At 55.9% G+C, this 1,307-nt stretch overlaps 1 protein-coding gene across 1 annotated transcript; it reads right to left on the bottom strand.

Moving 5' to 3' along the window:
• Positions 1 to 745: 745 nt before the first annotated feature.
• On the bottom strand, positions 746 to 1,171 carry ACA1_121320 (uncharacterized protein; the record flags this gene model as incomplete). Its single annotated transcript, XM_004333400.1, has 1 exon — positions 746 to 1,171. The coding sequence occupies one exon, from the start codon at positions 1,169 to 1,171 to the stop codon at positions 746 to 748; it is 426 nt and encodes a 141-aa protein (XP_004333448.1).
• Between the last annotated feature and the right edge of the window lie 136 nt (positions 1,172 to 1,307).

Genomic DNA, 1,307 nt, shown 5'->3' with positions numbered 1-1,307 from the left:
CCACGAAGTACTCCACTACATCCTTGAGGACGGCCTGGTCCACGATCGATCTGCCATGGAGCAAGCGAGTGGCTATGGTCAGGGACGAGGCGCTGGGCCTGACCTATCTGCACTCCTGGGGGATCATCCACCACAACATCAAGTCGAGTAAAATGCTGGTCGACGACCAGCACTCAAGGTGGGGACTTTGGCTTCGCGACGGCCAAGCAGATGAACGTGATGCAGACATCGGCCTGGACAGCGCCATAGGTCTTCACCCACAAAACGGGAGGCTCGCCCTACGACGAGAATATGCGTGTGCGTCATGTGGGAGGTCCTCACGCGCAAGCTTCCCTACAACGAGAATACCGCCGCCAACGTGGCACTGTACGTGGTCAACGGTGCCAGACCTGCCGTACCCTCGAACGTCGACGACCCCAAATACGTCAAGATCATGAAGAGGTGCCACGCCAATCCCATGAAATGACCTAAAATGAGCGACATTGCATACTACTTCAACTCTATACCTGGAGGCGACGTCATGGGGCCATGGTGTACGTGTTGCAGTTGCCCACCGCAGGCGCAAAGTAAGGATATCAAACGAAAATTGTTGGGTCTTCTTCTTTTTGCATATATATATATATATACTATGTCAAGACGAGGTCCATGCTAAAGGGGTGTCTGGATTTATTTGGCCTATTTTGAACTTAACTCCGTAAATGCTGCTGCATGCACGCTGAAGGCAAGAAGGGAGCGGGGGGACTTCTTAGAGCTGGGACTCGATCTTGTTGCCGGTCTGGTTGACGTTGACCCAGGGCTTCTCCTTGTGAATGGTCACCAAGAGGACTCCCTCGGGGAAGGAGGTCTCGCCGGGGCAGTAGGCAGTACCCTCGCTGGTGACGACGAACTTGATCTTCTTGGCCGTGATCTTTTCGACGAAGGCCTCCTTGTACATCTCGTCCTTCTTGCACAGCTTGATGATGTTGTCCACCAGGCCGGTCAGAGTCTGGTTGATCACCCTGCCGACGAGATTGCCGTCATTCTTCAGGGCCTCGTGGATGGCCGCTCCGTCGGCCTCGAAGGTCCAGCCGGTGGTGCCGGTGGCGTCCTCCAGCTTCTTGATGACTGCGGCGTGCAGGGGCTCGGCATCCTTGAGGCTCTTCCTGGCGGTGAGGGGCAGTTGGCTGGCCATGGTTGGGTGTTGTTGTTGTTGGTGGTGGGTGGTACTGTCCGGGCGGGTGCGGCCTTTTATGTGGCGGGCTGGGGGAGGACTTCACTGAACCCTAACCACCAACTCCTGGGAGAATAGAATCCTATTCCTGACAGGC

The sequence above is a fragment of the Acanthamoeba castellanii genome (assembly GCF_000313135.1).
Source record: "Acanthamoeba castellanii str. Neff unplaced genomic scaffold scf7180000084682, whole genome shotgun sequence".
Classification (NCBI taxonomy): Eukaryota; Discosea; order Longamoebia; family Acanthamoebidae; genus Acanthamoeba; species Acanthamoeba castellanii.
This window is presented reverse-complemented; position numbering and strand designations above follow the sequence as displayed.